General features: G+C 43.0%; 1 protein-coding gene across 1 annotated transcript in view; it reads left to right on the forward strand.

Moving 5' to 3' along the window:
• The first annotated feature begins 305 nt into the window (after window positions 1–305).
• Window positions 306–22225, forward strand: part of dennd4b (DENN/MADD domain containing 4B) — a 37010-nt gene continuing 15090 nt past the window's right edge. The window contains 11 exon segments of the mRNA NM_001423202.1: window positions 306–496; window positions 9920–10234; window positions 11613–11865; window positions 12313–12382; window positions 12544–12713; window positions 15437–15678; window positions 17359–17425; window positions 17850–17908; window positions 18747–18891; window positions 21263–21438; window positions 21752–21852. Of these exon segments, the coding sequence (NP_001410131.1) occupies window positions 9939–10234; window positions 11613–11865; window positions 12313–12382; window positions 12544–12713; window positions 15437–15678; window positions 17359–17425; window positions 17850–17908; window positions 18747–18891; window positions 21263–21438; window positions 21752–21852 (1579 nt within the window). The 5' untranslated portion in view covers window positions 306–496; window positions 9920–9938.

The raw sequence follows: 22225 nt of genomic DNA on the forward strand, positions 1-22225 counted from the left end.
CCATTTAGCAACAACCGTTGAACGCTTGTATTCGTTTGTCTCACCGTAAACCCGTATGACTGACGCATCGAGAGCAGCGCTGTGAAAAGTAACGATTATCATGTGACTTTAGTAGTACGTCACTTTAGTCGTTTTACGAGCCTTGATAAAGATCGCACTGCTAATGGATGCTGAATATGAATATTAATAACGGATTATGTGTGTTGTGGAGCGGCAGCAGCAGCAGCAGCAGCAGCTGGACTCGGGCGGCTGTAACTCGTCTCCGCGCCGCTGGGTGTCAGTGCAGCTGCTGGATCCTCCGTGTGCTGCTGTCCGTGATGGCGGAGCACAGCGGCGACCGTCGATCCGCGCACTGACTGTAGAGCCCGACCACCCCGGTATCGATACACCGACCGACTGACATACCGACAGCCGCGGAGCCGGCATGAGCTGAAGCCGAAGAACGGATTGAGATGAACGCCGAACTAAGCCGAGCCGCACCGCTGCTGCTGCTGAGGTGAGACCCGAACACGGCCGAACTGAGCCGAGCAGAACCGAGGATAGCACGAACATACAATATATGAAATATCAAAACCAGCGCAGATATTAATAACGAGGATAATATTAATAACAACGACAGACGAGTGAGATTTAAACATGACGATTCCTCACGAGACCAGCAGAGCCAGCTGTGTGTGCGCGTGTGTGCGCTCGTTATGGTGATATGTGTGTGTGTGTGTGTGTGTGTGTGTGTGTGTGTGTGTGTGTGTGTGTACAGTACTTGTTATGGCGCCGTTATGATTTTGTATGTTCTCGTAGTAGTAGTGTTGATGTGTGTGTGTGTGTGTGTGTGTGTGTGTGTGTGTGTGTGTGTGTGTGTGTATGTGTACGTGTGTGTGTATGTGCGTGTGTACATGTGTACAAGGGCTTTTGTTGTTGTGAGTGTGTGTGTGTACACATGTGTAACGTTACAGTGGCTGTTGTAGTGTGGTGTGTGAGTGAGAGAGAAAGAGTGTGTGTGTGTGTGTGTGTGTGTACATGTGTAACGTTACATGGTTTGTTATTGTAGTGTTGTGAGTGTGTGATGTAGTGATGTTGTCTCTGTTTGTGTGTGCGTGCATTTATTATGATTTTTATCTTATGTTTGTTGTCATGCCTTTATTGTGTGTGTGTGTGTGTGTGTGTGTGTGTGTGTGTGTGTGTGTGTGCGCGCGCATGTGTGTGTGCTTATGCTTATGTTATGGTGTTATGTGTGTACAGTGCCAGTGTTGTAATGCAAATATGTTGTAGTTGTGTAGTATGATGAGTGTGTGTATGTTTTGCTGTGTGTGTGTGTGTGTGTGTGTGTTCATAATGACAGTGACCGTGTTTGAGAGCTCTGGGCTTGTATTATGTATTGATTGATTAATATTAGATCTGTAAACACACTCTGCTAATTCACTGTTTAATTTAATTCACTGTTTTGTTTGCAGTTAGTGTAACTGGGCATGTTTATTGATATCAGAGACGCTTCTCATTGATCTAACTCCTAATGAGTTTCATTATTTTAAGTTCACAGACGGATATATATGATTTCTTATGCTGGCTTTAGAAAGAAAGATGCTGGAAACAGACTAGTGACGGTCAGACAGCTCTAGCCAACTCTTAGATTGCTGTCATTTTAATATACAATCTGATTCAAACCTCAGGCCTTCAAAACTTCTTCAAAGGTTCAGGCTGGGCTTTCTCCAGCCAACATCAGACTTTATCATGCAGAAATGCAGTTGAATAGCAGCTGTTATTGAGTGAATGAGTGGGGTTTCTGCTGCAGTCACTGTTCTGAGATCAGCTCTAACACTAGTAGATGGTGTATATTTACATTTAGCAGATACTTTTACCCTGATTATAATGGTGTAATAGACTGTTCATTTTCAGCCAGCTTAAACGCTTCTGGTGAACTGTCAAAATCACCACGTTTAATATCTGACTTCTTCAAACATCAGTGATCTTCACCGTCTGATAGAGATCTGATATAAAGTGAGTCTCAGACTGGATAAGAGGCTCTGCCTTGTCTTTCATATATGGAGATGACGTTTACCGCAGTGTTTTCAGTGGAGTTTTGGCTCTGGCCTGCTGCTCCTGACAGCGGTTGTGCTTACTCAGTCTAACATCTTTTACTCGTGAACAACTGAATGCTGAAGTCAATTTAACTGATTGTAATTTAACTTCATTAAACATCAATGCTTTAAAAGAAACCTTAAGAAGTTGAAAATAGTCACATAAAACTTCCACAGGAACTTTATTGATGTCTGAACACTAGCTGTGCATATAGCCCATTGAGGAGGCATTCAGCAAGACCAGGCCATACACACAAGTACAGCTGACTATACAGAGGCACTGCTACTGCTCAGAGAATTCAGTGCTACAGTGAGGGGGTGGGATATATACATCTAGTAATGAATGAGTATACAGCAGATATATATATGATGTGTATAACATGCACTGTATAACACTAGTATATGGCATATATAACATTAGTAGCATATAACGCTAGTGTGTGTCATATACACTCTATTAGATACACCTGTCCAACCACTCGTTAATACAACTCTCTAATCAGCCAATCACAGGGCAGCAGCTCACTGCATTTAGGCATGTAGACATGGTCAAGAGGATCTGCTGCAGGTCAAAGCGAGCATCAGAATGGGGAAGAAAGGGGATTTAAGAGACTCTGAACGTGGCATGGTTGTTGCTGCCAGACGGGCTGCTCTGAGTATTTCAGAAACTGCTGATCTACTGGGATTTTCACGCACAACCATCTCTAGGGTTTACAGAGAATGCTCCGACAAAGAGGAAATATCCAGTGAGCGGCAGTTCTGTGGGCGCAAATGCCTTGTTGATGAGGTCAGAGGAGAATGGCCAGACTGGTTCCAGCTGATAGAAAGGCAACAATATCTCAAATAAGCACTCGCTACAACCGAGCTCTGCAGAAGAGCATCTCAGAAGAGATTTTCTTGGCACACTTTAAGTCCATTAGTACCAATTGAGCATCAACGCCACAGCCTACCTGAGTATTGCTGCTGACCATGTCCATCCCTTTATGAGCACAGTGTCTCCATCTTCTGATGGCTACTTCCAGCAGGATAACGCAGCATGTCATAAAGCTCAATCATCTCAGACTGGTGTCTTGAACATGACGATGAGTTCACTGTACTCAAATGGCCTCCACAGTCACCAGAGCTCAATCCAATAGAGCAGCTTTGGGATGTGGTGGAACGGGAGATTGGCATCATGGATGTGCAGCCGACAAATCTGCAGCAACTGTGTGATGCTATCATGACAATATGGAGCAAAATCTCTGAGGAATATTTCCAGCAGCTTGTTGAATCTCTGACACCAAGGATTAAAGCAGATCTGAAGGCAAAAGGGTACAACCCGGTACTAGTCAGGTGTACCTAATAAAGTGGCCGGTGAGTGTATAACACTAGTAGTATGTAACACCAGCATATGGGCTATATAGCGTCTATGGCGTGTATAACAGGAGTAGATGTCCTATATAACCTCATTAGTATCCAGCAGCAGTAGTATACTGTACACGCAGCTGCAGATGAGGGAAACTCTGCTGTTGAGCGTTTGAGGAAGTGAATGTTGAAAGTGCTTAGAAAGAGCTAAATATGCAGCTCTGACAGGAAGCGCATCCTCAGTTAAAGATGTGCTGAAACAGGAAGTGGACTTTTCTATTGGACACCTGAGGTTGTGTTTCAGCCACCGAAACGAACGATCTGATATTAGCGGACGCCAGCTTTACCATCACACACTCACACTTACACTCATGCTGCTGCTGTCACTTGCTGGCACCTTCTCTTGTTGTGGTTAATAGTTGAAGCTTTTACAGTCTCATTATTTTGTCAAGTCATCTATTAATATTTATTGACGTTTTAATGACAGATTCAGATCGTACTACAAGCTGAGCTCAACATATATAATACTGACGCTGTTATAAAAGTCATCACATATTCAGAATGACCTCATGACCTCTCATGTTTCATGGCCAGTTTTGATGTTCTGTAATGTCAGGTTGTCATAATAAAATTTGTTTGTCAAGTTGTCATAGGGGGGCCCGGTGGCTCAGTAGTGTCGCACTGTGGCCTCACAGCACTTAGGTTGCTGGTTTGAGTCTCGGCTGGGTCAGTTGGTGTTTCTGTGTGGAGTTTGCATGTTCTCACCGTGTTGATGTGGGTTTCCTCTGGGTGCTCCGGTTTCCCCCACATAGTGTATGAGTGTGTGTGGAGGAGTGTGTATGGGTGTTTCCCAATACTGGGTTGCTGCTGGAAAGGCATTTGCTGTGTAAAACATATGCTGGAATAGTTAGCAGTTCATTCCACTGTGGCGGTCAATATAGGGACTGAGCAGAAGAAAGAATGAGTTGATGAATAAAGTCATACCAAACATGTCATCTTCACATTTAAAATGTCATAACTGAGGGTGAATGACACTCAATAGCAGCTGTCATAAGCATGCATCCAATCTCATATGTCCTATCATGATTATGAAGCTCTCATGACAGTCTTATGAACACCTCTTCAAGTAAAGTGTCATCATTATTCTCATTGTGATGATGATGATGATGATGTCACTGCTGGTCACATGACTTCTGATATTGTTTCCCAATCATTACTGAATCCCGTGACACTGAGTGACCTCCAGCAAACTGCAGAATCTGCTTACTTCACTACTTCTGGAAAACAGAAGAGCTTTAACACGTGCATTTATTCATAAAAACATCTCAGCCTTCAGAAAACTGAATTAAATATCAGGTTTTAATATATATATATTAATTATCAGCATCGCTGCTCATTATATTCTCTACTAATTCATTCATTCATTTCATTATGCTGTCTGCTTTAACAGAAATAATCACAACAACTAAAATTAGAGTTAAAATGCAGGAGAGCGCATCATTTTCATCATTATAATCATTCTGTGCTGTTTTTATGATGGAAAGGTCGAATCAAAGCCTGGACAACGACAATAAATGATCATTTAACCAGATTAAACATTATTATTTCACACATATTCTGCTGGTTTATCATCATCATTTTCTTTTCGGCTTAGTCCCTTTATTAATCCAGGGTCGCCACTGTGGAATGAACCGCCAACTTATCCAGCATATGTTTTACACAGCACATGCCCTTCCAGCTGCAACCTATTACTGGGAAACACCCACACATTCTCATTTACACTCATACACTATGGACAACTTAGCCTACTCAATTCCCCTATAGTGCATGTGTTTGGACTGTGGAGGAAACCCACACCAACACGAGGAGAACATGCAAACTCCACACAGAAATGCCAACTGACCCAGCCGAGGCTTGAACCAGTGACCTTCTTGCTGTGAGCCGAGAGCACTACCCACTGCGCCACCACGTCATTTTATTTTAGTGAAATAATTAAATTGTTTAGAATTGAAACGTTTTTTGTGTGTGTGTGTGTGTGTGTATGTGTATGTGTGTGTGTGTGTGTGTGTGTGTGTGTGTGTGTGTGAGTGTGTTTGAGAATGTGTTGAAATGTGAAGACAGAACAGGACTCTGCATGTTTTACTGTGATCTACTGTAAACTGATCAATCCAGTCTTGTGTGCGCACGTTTATATGTGTCTGTCTGTCCTGAGCTCCTGGGTTTTGTGGCATATTACTGTGTGTATATATGTTTGTGTGTTTATTTATGAGTGTGTGTATAATGTGTGCGTGTGTGAATGCGTGTCTGTCTCTGAGTGTCTCTGCAGGACAGAATAAACAGCAGTAGTGTGTGTGTGTGTGTGTGTGTGTGTGTGTGTGTGTGTGTGTGTGTGTGAAATGTGAACTCCTCATTGTATATAACACTGGTATTGAGGACAGCAGCACTGCTGCATGTGGAGTATCCTGCATGTGCGGATAAAAAAATAAATAAATAAAATAAAATGATTCAATTAAAGCGTTTATAAATAATTTCAATGAAAGTTTCAGGATGTCTCGGCTGGGTCAGTGTGTGTTTCTGTGTGGAGTTTGCATGCTGGTGTGGGTTTCCTCTGGGTGCTCTGGTCTTAGTCCAAACACATGCGCTATAGGGGAACTGATCAACTAAATTGGCCGTAGTGTATGAGTGTGTGTGTGTGTGTGTGTTTGTGAATGAGTGTGTATGGGTGTTTCTCAGTACTGGGTTGCAGATGGAAGGGCATCTGCCTTGTAAAACATATGCTGGAATAGTCAGTGGTTCATTGCGCTGTGGTGAGCCCTGATAACTAAAGGACAAAGCTGAAGGTAAGTGAATGAATGAGTTTTTTGTTCAGCTGCTGACAATATTTGAGCTCCAAAAACTGCATTATTAAAAGTGTAAGAGCTCCATTTGTTGAGCTTTACAGCTGACTTTCTCAGTATTTAGATTAGGTTTTCAGATTTCACATTTTGTTGACCCAGCAGTTGGGTTTGTCCATATTTGACCCCACATTGCATTACAAAACCCCACATTTTTTACACTGAAAGACTTTTCTTTTATGACAAAAACATTCTTAGAATATTAAGCAAAGATCCTGCTGTGTTAACCCAACATTCGGCTAAATATGGACAAACCCAATCATTGGGTTAATGTTTGCAGTGAAATTTAAATGAATATTTTATTGTTTAACCCAATGTTGGGTTACTCCAACCCAGTATTAGTTTACTAGTCATCAATAATGAAATGATTATAATTCAGTAGATGTCCTTCTGTAAATGTATTGTCCATTAGTGATGTGCATTACTGACAACTTCATTAGTTCATCTATAAAGCTGATTTTCTCAACATTTAGATTTGTGAATCGCTGTATATTCAATTCAGTTCATTTCAAGTTTTTGTATTGCGCTTTTTACTATAATTGTCATTCCAAAACTGTTCATTCAGAAGGTGCACATTATTATTACATATTAACCGATCCAATCTCGATACCATGATTCTGAGTATTGACTGATACAGATCTGATCCAGATACTGTGCTGTTTATCTTTATTAACATAATACAGTATCTCTAGTTCTGGTGCTAAACTCTAATAATGTCTCTACTTTAGTAAAATAACACACATATAGTCCTGCTGTAAATGACAGATGACACAATCTAACTGAACATGATGCTCGCTGTAATCTACGGGCTGCAGTATTTGAGCATTCATCATGACACTGATCTGATCTGTTGAGCTCCAGCTGATGTTTCCTTTTTAATATGAAGGTTTTCTTTGTAATCTGTAATAGGCTACACTAATCAATGATCAAATAACCTTCAGCAAAGCCTGATATTCTCCTGCAGGTCTAGACTAACCCGTCTGAGGCCAGTTGTACTGAATGAACATTCCCTCAGCTAAACTGGCCGCCAGTGAGATGGAGAAGCTGAAAGTGTCTGAACTCTGATCTTATGTCTGAAATATTATCTTTCTGAAATCAATTTGGTTTGGTGTAATTTGTTGGTTATTTTAATGTATTTTGTTGGTCAGTTATCCACAAAATAAACAAGAATATTTGAGGTGAAACGAGGTCCACTTACAGGCCTGTGCTTCAGTGCACAAACTGACAGACAGGTCTGTTCAATGAAGTATTGATATATAAAATAAGAGTGGAATATTGAGTGTCAGAGGAGCCGATATTAGGCTAAATCATTTCTGTTAATGACAGTCCATATGCACCGGCCCGTCAGCTTCACTTTTATTAATTTAATCACCTACTGTAACCACAATGAGCCAGACTTTACAAACTATTCACAGCACTTAAAGTAGAATAAACTCAGTCAGAAGGACGAGAGAACAGAAACTCATTGTGAGAATAATCTTATGGAGCAATAAAGCGCTTGATGCATCACTGAGACAGCGTGCAGCCCTTAGGTTTCTGCGGACACTTCTCAAACAGCAGCACAGAGGGGAAATGAGTGCGATGAGGATCTGTCCAGTGTATTATTGAGCCTTTTGTCATTTACAGTTTCAGGTTGTGTGTGTGTGAAGAGCAGGTAATGACCCTCTCTACTGCAGTGTTGTGAACGCTGATCTAACAGACACATGATGGAGAAACAGCAGTGATCTCCTGCTGCAGGACACAATGAAGACATTTCATGCAGAACTCAATTCATTTCTCCACTGATTACTTTACTAACAGGAACAGACAGTGGTGGAGAGTTTTCATGTTGTGATGAACGCGACGCGCAGTTTGAGTTGTGAATGAATGGAGAATGATTAACTCTGAACTGATCATGAGTTTAAGCACATGAGTATTGATCTGTGCGTCACATTACACTGTAGAACAGCTTCAGAACATGCGGGATACACGGCTTTACAGAGCCTTATAATAGGACACCTTCATGGCTTTTGTTGGCTTATAATTACACAGAATATAGCGCATGCGCAAGATCAGATTTGGACCAATACCAGCTGGCTGATACCCGATCCAGCAAACATGCGGTGTCGAACCGACATCCAGAACAAGTGTCAGGATCAGTGCATCCCTAGAACAAAGATATCTTTTTCACTTTTATTAAATGTTTACAATGCAACTCCAATTATTCTTATGATTTCAGACACAGCCGGTGTGTTCACAGCTGAAAAACGTTTAGTTTCATACTCAGACATTTAAGAAGAATATAGTGTAGAGCAGTGAGCAGCACAATACTGTAAACCGTGATGTTTATAGCCGAGTATCACACCTCATACCAGCCCATGCCTACTGTACCTGCACACGTATAATACTGTAGAGCTTCATACTGAACACATCGAGTAAACGAGAGATCAGTGAGGGGTGAACGCAGAGCACTGCATACACACCTTTACAACTGTGTGTGTGTGTGTGTGTGTGTGATAAGAAAAATGAGCTCAGTCAGGATTTTAGTGATTTTAAATACATAGTGTGTGTGTGTGTGTGTGTGTTTGTGTTTGTGTGTGTGTGTGTTTGTGTTATGTGAGTGTGTTATGTGAGTGTTTTCTGCCGGAAGTGTGTGTGTGAACACATGTCAGTTGTGCAGGAAGTGAAATGAAAGCGACTCTGGTTTCCTCTGAGAGTTTCCTGCACGTGTGTGTGTGTGTGTGTGTGTGTGTGTGTGTGATCTGCTCTGGGTTCACTCATGATCTGTCCTGATGTTTTCTCTGATTCTGCTTCTCAGCGGTGAGTTCAACACTTTACTTTCCAGCTCGGGATGTCCGGTGCTGAGACGGTCGCCATGACGACCTCTGTAGATGTGTGTGTGTGCTGGAGGTGACAGATACTGTCATCACCTGTGTGCTGCGCTGTAACCTCTGACCCCATACACATCCAGAGAGTGTGTGTGTGTGTGTATGCATGTTGGTATGTGTGTATTGTATTATAATGTGTGTGTATGTTTAAGTATGTGTATATTGTATATGTGTGCATGTGGTGTGTGTGTGTGTATGTGTGTGTGTAGTGTGTTTCTTTGTAGTAAGTGTGTGTGTCTGTGCATGTATGTGTGTGCATATTGTGTGTGTGTGTGTGTGTGTGTGTGTACTACACATGTTTGTGTGTGTGTGTACATGTAGTGTGTGTGTGTGCCATTATAGGTAGATTTGACAGATCAAATGTTAGCAGGTGTGTGTGTGTGTGTGTGTGTGTGTGTGTGTGTGTGTGTGTGTGTGAAAGAGAGACCTGCAAGGAACACAAAATCACATACTTCCTGTTTACAGTGATGTCAGAGTGTGCTGATGGCTGTGTGTGTGTGTGTGTGTGTGTGTGAGTGTGTGTGTGTGTTATATAATCAGGTGGTTTCTCACTGATGACCCTGAGCTGATCATCAGACTATACTCTCAGTAATGGAGCAGACAGTAGATCAGTCAGTCAGAGGATGAGCAGGAGATCTTCATATTTCAGTCTGTTATTTGCTAAAGATGTTTATGACTGATTAAACTGTGACACATGCGAGCCCTGTGTTAATGTGTGTGTGTGTATGTGTGTGTGCAGTGTGGTCTAGAGCGGCGTGATGACGGAGGAGCGATGTCCTCAGCTGGTGGATTATTTCGTGGTGGCGGGTCTGACGGGCGCCTCTGCTCCGCTGGATGAGGAGGGGCAGCAGCGGGGCGTCCGGGCCGTCCTGCCCGTCACTGACCTGGCCGTGATCGCCCGCGGGCTGGGGGAGGACGTGCCCGAGGGATTCACCTGCATCGAGAAAACACCAGGAGGACATCCGGCCGAGCTGAGCGCCGGACTGCTCAATAACACACACATGTTCCTCTGCTACAGGAGAGGACACGACAAACCGCCCATCGTGGAGCTCGGGTCAGAACACACGACATTATCACATTAAAGAGCCGCTATTATGCATTATAGAGGTCATACTGTGGTTTTGGGGGTCTCCAGCAACAGGCTGAGGTCTAAACACTGTCATGGTCTTATAATCTGCATTTATTTTCTCCTCATTATCTCAGCGACTCCCGTATGATTCATTCAGTGATTCATTTGTTCCCAAACCCCTCCTTAGCAGGAAGCTAATCTGCGCTGATTGGTCTGATGACCCCGTCTGTTGTGATTGGTCGACAGTGTTTAGTGCAAGACTAAGTGAAATGCCCACCGCAGCTTACCAACAGTATTGAAGTATTCAGAGTGTGTGTGTGTGTGTGTGTGTGTGAGCATACCAGCCAACACTCCTGTTTTTCCCGGTAGTTTCCTGTATTTCAGACCCATAATAAACCTCACCCGCTGACTCTTCACAGCTTCATGTTGGGGTAGAGGAAACAGCACTCACCTTCCCCTCACACTTGCAGTAATATCCAGCAGAGCACAGCGTCTTCATGACTTGATTCAGTCGGCGTCTGCTACAGTGTTTGTGGGCGGGGCCGCAGGTTTCAACTTCCCCAGGTTTGCATGCGCAACAATTGGGCGGGGCTTAAGTTTCATATCGATGTCACGGCTAAAGACTCGTAATCAAGACGATTCATTTGAAGCACTTCGAGTCGACTCTTTTATTGATGAATCAATAGTTTTAAACATGGTGCACTTTCAGATTTAAGCCTCAGCTGGATACTTCACTCAGAGCTGTGTTACACACCAAGGTTATAATAGGTTTGGATTTTGCATTAGTTTTAGTTTTTATTTCAGTTAACGACAATTATTTTACATTTTAGTTTTCATTCGTTTTCGTTAACTATAATAACCTTGTGGCGAGGCAGTGGTGCAGTATGTAGCGCTGTCGCCTCACAGCAAGAAGGTCGCTTGGTCGCTGGTTCGAACCTCACTTGGTGTTTCTGCATGGAGTTTGCATGTTCTCCCTGCCTTCACGTGTGTTTCCTCCGGGTGCTCCGGTTTCCCCCACAGTCCAAACACATGCGGTACAGGTGAATTGGGTAGGCTAAATTGTCCGTAGTGTATGAGTGTGTGTGTGAATGTGTGTGTGGATGTTTCCCAGAGATGGGTTGCAACTGGAAGGGCATCTGCTGCGTAAAAACTTGCTGGATAAGTTGGCGGTTCACTTCGTTGTGGCGACCCCGGATTAATAAAGGGACTAAGCCAACAAGAGAATGAATGAATGATAACCTTGTTACACCTTACATGAAGCTCATTCATAAACGCCCATAATAGAGGCTCTTTACAATGTTTCTGTCGCTCTGATGCACCGATGTGTGTGTGTGTGTGTGTGTGTGTTCTGTGTGCGCTGCAGGGTTCTGTATGAGGGTAAGGACTCGGTGCGCCCTGGATGGCAGGTGATTGAGACGACGCCGTACAGCCGCTCCGCCAGCCTGAGCTCCAGCGGCCCCACGACCCACAGAACCTTCCTGATGTTCCGCAGAGCTCCAGACTCACAGGCGCTCAACACACTCGGGGTCACTGAGATCTCTCTGCTGATGCCCAGCAAGGGTGAGACGGCACCACACACCTACTGCCGAGTGGACAAGAACATCAACACGGGCATGGTGAGATTCACTGACTCACTGATTCACTGATTCACTCAGACAAATGACTCACATGCTTCTCTCAACACAGACTTGGTGATGGTTCACTGATTCACAGAGTCATTCAGACATCACAGTGTTCTCATATAACAGATGCAGCATTGTGGAACAGAATCGACAGTGAAATGATCATCTGCTTTTGATGAGTGTGTGTGTGTGTGTGTCTCAGTGTGTGTATTTGTTGACTCATGCAGTTTATAATACTCCAGAAACACCGTCAGTTCTGCACTTCCTCTTCTGGACTATTTGCATCTTCATGTACTCTCAGTTTCCCTTCTTTTGGTTTTGATGGTTTTCTCTCTCTCTCTCTGTGTGTGTGTGTGTGGGTGTGTGTGTGTGTGTGTGTGTGTGTATGCCTGCCTGTGTTTATTTTGTGTGTGTGTCTGTTTTGTCTCTATGCGTGTTTAGTGGGGACCGGCGCTATATCTCTGCTACAAGCGTTCAGCGGCTAAAGCAAATGCTCTGGTGTATGAAGCAGGTGAGTTTCTCTCTCTCTCTCACACACACACACACACACACACACACACACACATCACAAATAGAGAGGCACACAATCTCTCTCTCATGCATACACACACTATTTGTCTAGTGTGCACACCTTTAGTATCTTTGTGTGCGTGTGTGTGTGTGCGTGTGCAGGTCTGATCAGCAGGTATCCTGAGCAGGATCTGGAGTCGTTTGCTCTGCCGGACTCAGTGCCGGTGTTCTGTCTGCCGATGGGGGTGACGGTGGAGAGCTGGCCGCTCAACACCAAATACCAGCTGCCCGTCTTCTCCACCTTTGTGCTGACCAGCGCCATCGGAGACAAGGTGTGTGTGTGTTTATAGGCTCAGTTGTCCTCTCTAATACTCATAAATCACTAGGGGTTTTGTTGATTTTCTTATTGGAGAATATCACAGATAATTATCAAATACAGAAATGCATTACAGAGAAACAGCAACACCAAATAAACCCACAGCATCAGATACATGTACATTCATATTCAATTTCCTTCAGCTTATTCCCTTATTTATCAGAGACTACCACAGCGGAATCAACCGCCAACTATTCCAGCATATGTTTTACACAGTGGATGCCCTTCCAGCTGCAACCTAGTACTGGGAAACACCCATACACACTCATTCACACTTATTCACACACACTCATACACTACAGTCAGTGTAGTTGATCAGTTCCCCTATAGCGCATGTGTTTGGACTGTGGGGGAAACCGGAGCACCCGGAGGAAACCCACACCAACACGGGGAGAACATGCACAGAAACACCAACTGACCCAGCCGAGACTCGAACCAGTGACCTTCTTGCTGTGAGGCCACAGTGATGACCACTGAGCCACGGTGTCGCCCCTCATATTAAATAATAAATGTAAATGACGTGAGTTAGTAAAACGCTTAATAAACAAGAGTGTGGGGTGAATTGGCTGTTGTGTGTGTGTGTGTGTGTGTGTGTGTGTGTGTGTGTGTGTGTGTGCGCATGCGTTTGTGTGTGTGTGTGCGTGTGCGTGTGTGTGTCAATGAGTGTGTATGGGTGTTTCCCAGTAAGGGCAATCGCTGTGTAAAACATGCTGCAACAGTTGGCAGTTCATTCCGCCGTGGCGACCCCTGATAAAAAAGGGAAAATCAATGAATGAATAATAAATGCATGAATACAGTTTCACAATATGCTCTGTTGGACATCTAGTGAGTCTGACAGGTCAGAATTAGATCATCACAAAGCAAAACAATGCATTTGTCACTTTGCTTTGTCTCGTTTCTAGTCCAGATATCTAAAAAAATCTTAGATCAAGCAAAAATATTGCTTTGTTTTCACCTTTATCTTCCAATGGCGCATGTACAATATTTTATTTTGGCTTTGAAATGTTGATATTTTATACTAGAAACAAGACAGAAATTCTAAGTAAGAAAGTGTTTTTGTTTTTTTGTATAAATCATAAATAATTTAATGAAATTACTCTGTTACACCTCCAAGCATCATACTTTCTTGTTCCCAAATGTTTTACTCTCCTGAAATGCTCACAGTCACATTATTTAAAGGGTCATGACTCCGCCCACTTTCGGTTCAGGTCCACCTCAGAACGTTTTCAAAAGATGATCATAATGGGCGGAGCTCCGCGAGCAAAGGGCAGCGGTGGGCGTGGCCAGCAGAGCAGGGGAGAAGGAGGGAAGTGAGCAACTGTAGTCAGTCGACTCACAAAATGAGACACAAACCATGCGGAGACCCATGAGTTTATAGTTTATAAAGTTAAAACGCAAAGAAATAAACTTATATAAAAAATATAGTGTTAATTTTGTGTTGGTGTTGAACACGAAATAAACACTATAAATGAGGACTTCTCGCTCAATGCCCGGGTCTGAATGCAGACTCAGTGCAGCAGGTCTCTTGCCCTGTCTAGTTTAACCATTAGCCCTGCTGGTCATCTGGAGGGTTTAGATGAACACAGCAGCACGGCGATGTGTCTAACTGTGAACGAACTCCTGATAAAGGACAGCGTCCGCCATTCTCCAATCCTCGTACTGCTCTCCTGACAAAAACGCCTACAGCACACACACAGCTTTGCTGTATCGGCCCTGACAGCATCACAGGGAAAAACAAGCAACAAACCCTGTGCATCATGGAAACAAACACATGCGAGCCTTCATGAACAGCTAAATACTGTGGGTCCGTTGATGTGGTTTCACCCAGTCGTCTAGGTAGGATCTCACAGCTTGGCACTGGCAGGTCTGCTTTGCCTTTGGAAAGCACGTGCTCTCATCAATAATTAAGAAGCCGGCTCTTCTCATAGGATAAGAAAACTCAATGAGTTTGAATAATAATGAGAAACTGACGTGTCATTTTTGCACTTGCTATTCTGCGAAACTTCGCCGATTTTGATCCGCCCTAAAAATCATTTTAAATCCGGAAGCTGAAATCAGCAGACCAAAGCTCAAGATGATCCAGTTCTCCCCACAATTACAGCTGACAGCTGCTAACAGTGTCCTAACTGATGCTCAACACACACACACACACACGCACGCACGCACACACACACACACACACACGCACACACACACACACACACACACACACGCATCTGCTAACATCTCAAAAAAAAGTTCTCGAGGATTTCGTGGACTTTTAAATGTGCAGTATGTTTGACACCCAGTGGTTGAGCTAGGTATTGCACTTCTGATGCACAACATTTGGTTTCTATGTCGGCGCAATAGGCTAGTGGTTAGCACGCTGACATATGGTGCAATAGCACGTCAGGGCGTCGCGAGTTCGAATCCCGGCTTGATGACATTTCCCTAACCTACCCCCTCTCTCTCTCTCCCACTTCACTTCCTGTCTCAATACTGTCCTATCTAATAAAGGCAGAAAGGCCAAAAAAAATAATTAATAAAATAAAAAATATTTGGTTTCTATTTCTTACAGCAGAACAGCAGAACACTGACCATGCTCATCTCAGCTACAGCTCATGTGCTTTACTCAGTGTTCAATGCTGATAATGTGAGTCTGACAGGACGTGTGTGTGTGTGTGTGTGTGTGTTCTCCAGGTGTATGGAGCTGCCATCCAGTTCTACGAGGCGTACCCGCGCGAGTGTGTGTCGGAGCGTCAGTGTGTGCGTCTGGGTCTGCTGAGCGTGGTGGACCGCCGGCCGATCACCAACCGCAGCCTGCAGGTCAAGAAGAGCATCTGCGTGCTCTCACACTGGCCCTTCTTCAGCGTCTTCCAGAAGTTCCTCACGTTCATCTACAGATACTCCATCTCTGGGCCACACGTGCTGCCGCTGGAGAAGTCAGTGCACACACACACACACACACACTTACACAGACACACATACACTTACACTCCCTGACAATAGTCTTGTGGTGGAGTCAGAGATGTATGGATGCAGTCCTCCAAGCTCATGATGGAGTCAGACACAATCTTCATTCTGTCTCCACTGCAGCAGGACTTTATATTCTATACTGGACATTATTTCTGTTCAGTGATGAGACTTTAGTCTGAGCAGAGTCAGACCGCACTGTCCTCATCAAATCAGTCAACATCAAGACATGATCAGATTTATTGAGCTCAAATCAGCAAAATCTAGAGGCCTTCACCTTTCATAGAGACACTTCTGACACCAGATCAGCAACTAGAAGAGCAGATATTATCTGTGTTCCTACAACTGGGAGAGGCAGCAAGACTAGAGTCAGGTGGTGTAAATACAGAGTAATCCAGCACTGCTCCTGACTGACAGTTGGTGTAGAGTTTGGTTAGAGTTTCATGTGAAAAACAATTCATTTATTCATTCAAAGATGCATTTAAATGGATTCAAAGTTTCACTGAAGACATTTAAAAAACATCTTACAGAGTGATTCTTTACGTCAGTAGGCACTGATTACTGTGCGTTCACACCGAAAGCGACGAGTTTATCAAGACCACCCTGTCGACATCGCGGTCTGCCTTCAGCTCCGGCAGTAAGAGCGTTAAAATTCGCCTCATGGATCTCGTCTTTAAAGGGGCCGTTGCTGCATATCAGTTACATTCCTGCATAAACTTGTTTTCTTGAGTGAAAATGCTGCGCACTTCTCATCAGAGTCATTTAACTACGGATGATCAAGTTGTGTGTGCTGTGGCTTTGCTCCAGCTATGTGTCCATGTGTCTGAAATATTCTGAAGCAGCAGTACTGTCTTGAATTGTCACATGAGAAAAAAATTAAATAAAAAAAAAATATGTATATATGTATGTATAAGCTTAATGCACATCAGTATCTCTCCAGTAGCTCTTTTAATGTACAGGATGTTCCTGTAAGAAAACATCGTAAATAATTGGAAATCTGGCGAGTGCTATAATCAAACCCTTGGGCACAGCTGTGGTCAGAACTAAAGTGCACAGGTCTGTGTTCTCTGGACTCCTCTCATATTCTCCTTCTACATTCTGATTGGTTGCCGCTGAACTGCATCATAGCTCATTAGCATGAAGTTGACTTGATCTCAGCTCTCCTCAACGCCCACACTGGCGAACACACACCGCACGCTGCTCCTCGCCGCCGGCTCCCATTGAAGATGAACGACTTCCGGCTGATGACGCTCTCGGTGTGAACGCACGGTTCCTGATGAGGAGTGTGTGTGTGTGTTCCGCAGCGTTAGTTTGTAATTGTGTTGCACTTTACTGCCTTTTCTATTTGGATATTGTTTCTAATCAATGTCTTTGTTTTGCTATGTTGAATGCGTGTGTGTGTGTGTGTGTGTGTTGTGTGGATGTATGTGTATTTGTGTGCACGTGTTTATGCATGTGTGTGTGTGTGTGTGTGTGTGTGTGTGCGCATGCATGTGTTTTGTGTGCGTGCATATGTGTGTGGGCATGCAATTTCATGTGTAAATGTTGTATGCATGTGTGTGTGTGTGTGTGTGTGTATGTTTTGTTTTTGTGCATGTGTGTTTTGTGTGCATGCATTTATGGTTTTGTGTGTGTGTGTGTGTTTGCAGGCACATCTCGAGCTTCATGCACAATGTCCCGTTCCCCTCGGCTCAGCGTCCTCGTATCCTGGTGCAGGTGAGCAGAAACTCAAGCTGCTGTTGTTGTTGTTGTTGTTGTTGTTGTTGTTGTTGTTGTTGTTGTGTCTCTGCTTGTCATTAACCCCTGACCTTCCCTACAGGCGCAGCCGCAGTGCTTCAGTAAACACACACACACACGTGCGTAACGGAGGCTACGACCTCCTCACCCACCGGCTGTAGATCAGACCTCAATCACAGACTGTAGAGTGTACACACAAACACGCACGCACACACACACACACACACACACACTGATCTCTGCTCTAATCATTATTGATTGATCATTGGTTAATCTGGTGCTGGGAGGGAATCAGCATGAGGTGGCAGCACAAATCAGGGGGAAATGAACAAATCAAGGAGTGTGTTTATAGAAGCGTGTGTGTGTGTGTGTGTGTGTGTTAATGTGTTGTGTCTCTCCTCAGCTCTCTCCATATGATAACCTGCTGCTCTGTCAGCCCGTGTCCTCTCCGCTGCCGCTCAGGTGAGACACTCTCTCATTGGATGCTGCATTGTGTTCTGATTGGGTAGTGTGTTGTGTTCTGTGTTCTGATTGGGTAGTGTGTTGTGTTCTGTGTTCTGATTGGGTAGTGTGTTGTGTTCTGTGTTCTGATTGGGTAGGGTGTTGTGTTCTGATTGGATAGGGTGTTGGGTTCTGTGTTCTGATTGGCTGATGTTTGTTGTATGTGTTCTGATTGGGTAGGGTGTTGTGTTCTGTGTTCTGATTGGATAGGGTGTTGTGTTCTGATTGGCTGATGTTTGTTGTATGTGCTCTGATTGGCTGGTGTGTTGTGTTATGAGGTCATTTATAACAGATGTTGTACTGGACACAGACTACACTCACTCCTGGACATTTACTCTGAGGAGAAGTTACTCCAATATATCAATATTGCGATATCCTGTCAAACATGTGCTGTTGCGGAGCCCTGTTGATGTTATCAGACTGCCATTACTGTCTGGAGAGACTTTAAAGTTATTATTTTCAAATATGAAATCTTTTAGTATACATTATTATTAATATTATTGGTATTATCTATAGTTGTTGACGTCTTCTTATTGTTAGAAACCTTTTATTATAGAGTATAAGATGTTTGTAAATGTCGTCTGATTGGCTGAAATGTTTTGATTGGTTGGAATGTTGTGTTCTGTGATGTGATTGGCTTGTGCGTTGTGTTCTGGGTTCTGATTGGTTTTATGTTTTTGTTTGACTACTGTGTTCTCTTCTGTCTTCTGATTGGCTGGTGTGCTGTGTTCTGCGTTCTGATTGGCTGGTGTGCTGTGTTCTGCGTTCTGATTGGCTGTTGTGTGTGTTCCGCCCTCAGTGGTGCCAGTTTTGTGAAGCTGCTGCAGAATCTGGGTCCGGAGAACACGTGTTCACTGCTGCTGGCCGTCCTGACCGAACACAAGCTGCTGCTGCACTCGCTGCGGCCCGACGTGCTGACGTCTGTGAGTGAAGCACTGCTGTCGGTGAGTCCCCAGCTCAGCTCAGCTCACACACACAGATCAGATTAGACACTAAACTGGAAGATCTCACGAAACACCTGTGAATAAAGCAGCGTTTCCATCTGATGAGGAACAGAAGAGCATCAGCTCCTCACCTGCACAGATCTCACTGAGAGAAGCTGCTTAATCAGCAGATGCTCTAGATAAACAGCGTTCAGTGATTGACTGACAGATTCTGCACTCGCCGTCTGTAACGTTAGCTTACATCATGCTCACTATCCTATTTAAATGCCAAAAACCTGCTTGACAGATATCCAAAACAGACTCGACTTGACTTAGACTTGAGTTAAATGACTTGAAAAAAACATTATTATATGTTATATATTAAGCATTTAAAAACAAAATAAAACCAAAAGTTACGCATGCGCAGTATCAACAGCTCATCGATTCTCAGATCGCTCTGAAAGAGTCAGTTGAATTTGCTGGACTGGATCATTCGGTTCATTTAGAAGAACCGCTTTAAATGATTCATTAGATTCATTTGAACGATTCATTTGCTATTCGACCATCCAAAATTGGAAGGCGCTCCGCCAAAGATAGTCTATTTTAAGGGTTTAAAGATTACAAACAAGACGGCTAATCAAAGTTTATTCTATTTATTGTGACTCAGTGCTTGTGTAAATTTAGTGACGGGTTTTTACAGTTATTATCATTCTTCTACACGGTTTGGTATCCACCTAATTTTACCAAACATTAGTTGATGATGTCATTAGGCTAATACACAGGTTATCTATACACATATCTAAAATGCTTTTGCATTAAAGTTTGCTTTGGACTTGAAAGACAGACGCAGATTTGACCTGTCAGCGGTGCTCATGGCTCCTGAATAGGTCAGAGAAAGTGGAAGTCTCTTTTAACAGTTTTATTTTAAACTTTAACCCATTGACAGTAAGCAGTGTATAACATTATCAAAATAAACAAAGTTATTGTAAAAATTGAATATGTTTTGTTTGTTGCATATAGGTATATATAACTGTGTGATGTGGGTAAATGGTGTTTCAATCCGGCTACCACCGCAAGTATATTTCAAACCTGTAATAAGCACTGATAGTGTTGTATTTGTATGCTAATGTTTACGTTCTTGACATGTTAGGGGTTAAGTTTAATATAAAAAAAAGACTGAAGTAAAACAGTCTGTTAAATGCTATATTCCAGTTTTTTTACTCACACTTTTTAAAAACAATTTATCGGGGAAAAAATTAAGAAGTTAAACAAGAAACCATTTCAGACCACGCATCTCAAAACCTGTCTGTTGTGCATGTGTGAAATGAGCTGCTTATATTATCTGCAATATAGAGGTTCAAAATTGCCTTTAGAGTTTACTCTTAGCGATGCATATATTACTAATCAAAACATATTTATTGGAGTTATTGAAATGTACAAAATGTCTTCGAGGACGATGATCTTTACTGTTAATATAATCAGGTTTTTTGTAATAAAAGAAAAAATGATCATTTTGATTCAATAATTTTTTCCCCCAAAAATGTACCTGTGCACTTTAAGAATGGTTAAAGTGCACTGCAAAAAATGCTTTTCTTGCTTATTTTTTGTCTTGTTTCTAGTCTAAATATCTACAATTTCTTATATCAAGAAGCAATTTCTAAACAAGTAAAACATATTGCCTTGTTTTGAGAAATATTATGCCAATATTAAGTGAGTTTTTTCTTAAAACAAGCAAAATAATCTGCCAATGGGGGAAGCAAATTAATCTAGTTTTTTCTTTTGACGTAAGATTATTTTGCTTGTTTTAAGAAAAAAAACTCACTTAATATTGGCATATTATTTCTCAAAAAAAGGCAATATGTTTTACTTGTTTAGAAAATTCTTCTTGATTTAGGAATTTTTAGATATTTGGACTAGAAACAAGACACAAAATCTAAGCAAGAAAAGCATTTTTTGCAGTGTGGTGCCAGAGATCCCTACTGAAGCAAGCCCATTCAAAAGTGTGAAACCGTGTCAAAGACTGCACTCAGGTCCAGAAGAAGAAGAAGAGTTAGTAGACCAGAGTCTGCCGCTGGTATAATCACTGCACCCCTAATTTACTGCACTCGTTCTTATCAGATTAAATGTTTATCCTCCTCAGTTGTGCTTTTATAGGCAATTTGATATTAATATTGAAAATGTGCATATAAATAGGTGGAGGAGACATCGCTAGCATCTTCTCATACCGCATGAATCTGCTATTCACTGCTTCATCTGTTTAATTCAGAGCTGTCAGAGTTATTTATGTGTGATTATGCTTAATTATTCACAAATGTGTATATATGGCAGTTGTATGTAGCTGGCGTGTGTGTGTGTGTGTGTGTGTGTGTGTGTGTGTGTGTGTGTTCTGCAGATGACGTTCCCCCTGCGCTGGCACTGCCCGTACATCCCTCTGTGCCCGCTGCGGATGGCGGATGTGCTGTGCGCCCCCATGCCCTTCATCGTGGGCGTTCACTCCAGCTACTTCGACCTGTACGACCCGCCGTCTGACGTGGTGTGTGTGGATCTGGACACCAACACCATTTTCCAGTAAGTCTTTCCTCCAGATGCCGGGGGAACCGCTCCGTTTCAGCTCAGAGTTGCTGTGCTGTGGAAGTAGAACAGGAAGTGGAAGTAGAACATTTGCAAACACACACACACACACACTCTCTCTCTCATAAACACACACACACACGCATACACTTACTCATATTCATTTGATATGTCAATAATGTACTTCATAATAACAGTAATAACAGAGTTGGACTGTGTTTGGATGAGTGAAATACAGCCTTGTGGTGCTTTCAGAGCCTCTCCGTCAGGTCATGTGTGTACTTCTGCTGATGTTGAGCTCTGTGTGCAGGTCTGAAGATAAGAAGCCTCTGTCCTGGCGCTCTCTGCCCAGGAAACATGGCAAGATCCTGCTCAACTCACTGACCAACCTGCACAAGACCCTGGAGAAGAGTGAGGGAGCAGCTCATCACACACACACACACACACACACACACACACACACACACACACACACACACACACACACACACACCCATATAAAACACAAATACACACACATGCATAAACACACATATACACATGCTCATATACACTCACTGGCCACTTTATTAGGTACACCTGACTAGTACCGGGTTGGACGCCTTTTGCCTTCAGAACTGCTTTAATCCTTGGTGTCAGAGATTCAACAAGCTGCTGGAAATATTCCTCAGAGATTTTGCTCCATATTGACATGATAGCATCACACAGTTGCTGCAGATTTGCATGATGCCAATCTCCCGTTCCACCACATCCCAAAGCTGCTCTATTGGATTGAGCTCTGGTG

The sequence above is a fragment of the Danio rerio genome, chromosome 16 (genome assembly GCF_052040795.2).
Source record: "Danio rerio strain M-AB ecotype USA chromosome 16, GRCz13ab, whole genome shotgun sequence".
NCBI lineage: Eukaryota > Metazoa > Chordata > Actinopteri > Cypriniformes > Danionidae > Danio > Danio rerio.